The sequence below is a fragment of the Panicum virgatum genome, chromosome 1N (genome assembly GCF_016808335.1).
Source record: "Panicum virgatum strain AP13 chromosome 1N, P.virgatum_v5, whole genome shotgun sequence".
Lineage (NCBI taxonomy): Eukaryota > Viridiplantae > Streptophyta > Magnoliopsida > Poales > Poaceae > Panicum > Panicum virgatum.
The window spans coordinates 32,522,609-32,525,342 of record NC_053145.1 but is presented as its reverse complement, the minus strand read 5'-3'; the positions used below and the strand labels follow the sequence as shown (position 1 = coordinate 32,525,342).

Here is a 2,734-nt window from a genome sequence, read left to right as displayed (position 1 = left end):
ATCCTTAGGGCAGTGTTTGTTGAGGTCGGTATAGTCAACACACATTCTCCATTCACCATTTTTCTTTTTTTACAAAGATTGGGTTTGCCGGCCAATCTGGGTGTGCGACTTCTCTGATGAAACCAGCGGCTAGGAGCCGGGTTATTTCTACCCTAATAGCCTCCTTTCGATATTGTGCGAAACAGCGGAGCCGTTGCTTGACGGGTTTCGCCTTCTTGTCCAGATCTAAGGAGTGCTCAGCCTCCTCCCTTGGGACTCTGGGCATGTCAGATGGCTTCCATGCGAAGATATCCCAATTCTCCTGGAGGAAGGAGGTGAGTGCGCCTTCCTATGCTGAGTCGAGGCTGGCCCCAATCACAGCGTTCTTGTCCTCACAAGCGTAGGAGGTCTACAGATCTCCGTAGACTGAGAGGACCCCCTTAGGAGCTGGCATCTTCAGGAGAAGATATGTGTCGTTGGGTATCGCCATGAACTTGGCGAGGGAGGGTCTTCCCAGGATGGCGTAGTAGGAGGTCTCGAACTCGGTGACCTCGAAGTTGACGTACTCGGTGTGGAAGTTGTCGCGGGTGCCGAAGGTGACCGACAGAGTGGCCCGGCCGACTGGAGTCGACCCGGCTCTAGGGATGATGACGTAGAAGGCTTGGTCGGATGGAACCAGGGAGGTCATGTCGTAGCCCATGCTCTCCAATGTGCTGGCGAAGATGATGTCGAGGGCGCTGCCACCATCGACGAGTACTTTGGCCAAGCGGACCTGGCTCACCACTAGGCTAACCATGAGCGAGTAGGCACCCGGCCTGGGTAGGTGGACCCAGTGGTCGCGGCGGTCAAAGGTGATCGGTGTCTCTGACCACCGGAGAGGTTCAACCGGGTGTTTGAACACCAAGTTGACTTCGCGATCATCCAGCTTGAGCTTGCCCCGGCATGATGGCTTGCTGGTACCGCCGTATAAGAAGTTGACGGCCCTGTCTTCTTCCTAGAAGTTCCTTGGGGAATCTTCCCTCTGCTCGTCGTCGTCTTGCCTGGGCGAGTTGCGCCTCCGATGGCGCGCCCGGGTGGTTCTGGAACCACCTGGCCTGTCACGGTCATCACGGCGGGGTCGCTTGGGGTCGTCGTCCTTGATGACGCCGTTGGAGAGTGCTCGGCACTCCCGGGCGGTGTGGTTTGCGTCCTTGTGCCAAGGACACTTGCCATCCAGGAGCCGATCTATGTCCGCTTGGTTGAGGGTGGAGCGGAACTGGGATCTTTCGGCGACGGAGACGGTGTTCTCGGGGCCACGGTTGCGGTCCCGGTTCTTGGACGACTTGGTGCGGTCGTGTTTCTTCCCGTGGTGAGGTGGGCGATCGTCACATCGGCATTCCGAGCGATTGTCCCATTGAGGGGGACGCTCGGAGTAGTCATTCTTTGTGCCGGCAGTGGGCCCGCTCGGCTTCTTCCATGTCGGCGTGCTTGTTGACGACTAACATCATGTTGCCCATGGTCTTGGGGTTGCTCTCGAACATTTTCCTCCATAATTCGATGTTATGGAGGCCTTCGTTGAAGTAGCGGATGACGTCCCTGTCATTAGCTTCCATAATGGTATTACGGTTAGCAAAGCACCTCTTGATGTAGTCGCGGAGGGACTCGTCCGGTTGCTGTTTGACATTGGCCAGGTCCCATCTAGTTTTGGGACCCGGGCAGGAAGCCTAGTAGTACTGGACGAAGGCATTGCAGAGATCCTGCCAGCTGTTGATGGAGCCAGCAGGGAGCACTTCGAGCCAGTTGAGGGCGTGGGGACCCATCATGACCGGGAAGTAGGCAGCCATGATGTCGTTGTCGCCGCGCGCAGCTTGGACGGCGATGGAGTAGGTGCGCAACCACGTCTTGGGGTCCGACTCGCCGTCGTACTTCTCGATCCCTGTAGGCTTGTAGGTGGCGGGCCACTGAATGGCCTGGAGCCGCCTGGAGACGGTGGAGAAGCCGTCAAGGTTGTTGCCGAGCTCGTAGTCGCGGTGGGGTCATCGTGGACGGTTGTCGCCCTGGCGACCGCGGTTCTGGTGGTCGACGTCGGAGTCGCCGTGTTCCTCGTCATACTGGCGACGTCGCTCGTGCTCGGCTGCGTCGCGTTGGCGGTGACGGTTGTTGATGCGCTGACGTAGATCTTTCTGGTTGAGTTGGAGGCGGAGGTCGCTCTGGTTGACCTCCTCTTCGTCGTCGCCTTGAGGTCACGTCGAGTGGTGGCTCAACTGAGCACGGTAAGTCGCGTTGTCCTTGCGTAGCTGCTGGGCTTGCGTGGTGGCCACATGCAGGCGAGTGCGGGCCTTGATGATCTTGGGGGTCTCCTGGAGGCCCTCGAGTACCCGGAACACCGCGGCGAGGTTGGCCGACGGCGTGGCGAAGACGTCTTGGCCGTTGTAGTCGAGGACGAAGATGGTGTCGAGGTTGCGGGGCCGGATCGGTGAGCGCCGATTCCTGGGGTTGCGACGATCGGCGTTCTCAATGTCACGCTCGGATTGCCGGATCGCTGCCTCGTTGCACCTTCTGTCGGCGCGGAGCTCTGTCGCCGAAGAGCGGTTGGGCGGGAGGGTGAATGAGGCGTCTTGGAAGCCAAGTTCTGCTCCTCAAGCCGGGTCAGATCGGATTTGACCGAAGGTAGCCGGGTCGAGTAGTTGCACTTGGATCTGATCCGAGTACGTTGTGGCAGCGTTGCGAAGTTCGAAAGGGATCCGATTCGGGTCATTGTGGTGTCGGAGCATGT

General features: G+C 58.9%; 1 protein-coding gene across 1 annotated transcript; it reads right to left on the bottom strand.

The window, feature by feature from the left end:
- Nucleotides 1–388: 388 nt before the first annotated feature.
- On the bottom strand, nucleotides 389–775 carry LOC120653458. The gene has a single exon (XM_039931207.1). The coding sequence runs from the start codon at nucleotides 773–775 to the stop codon at nucleotides 389–391; it is 387 nt and encodes a 128-aa protein (XP_039787141.1).
- Nucleotides 776–2,734: the final 1,959 nt, after the last annotated feature.

Excerpts from the sequence above, each read along its gene's own strand:
- LOC120653458 (XM_039931207.1), bottom strand. The coding sequence starts at position 775 with ATGGTTAGCCTAGTGGTGAGCCAGGTCCGCTTGGCCAAAGTACTCGTC.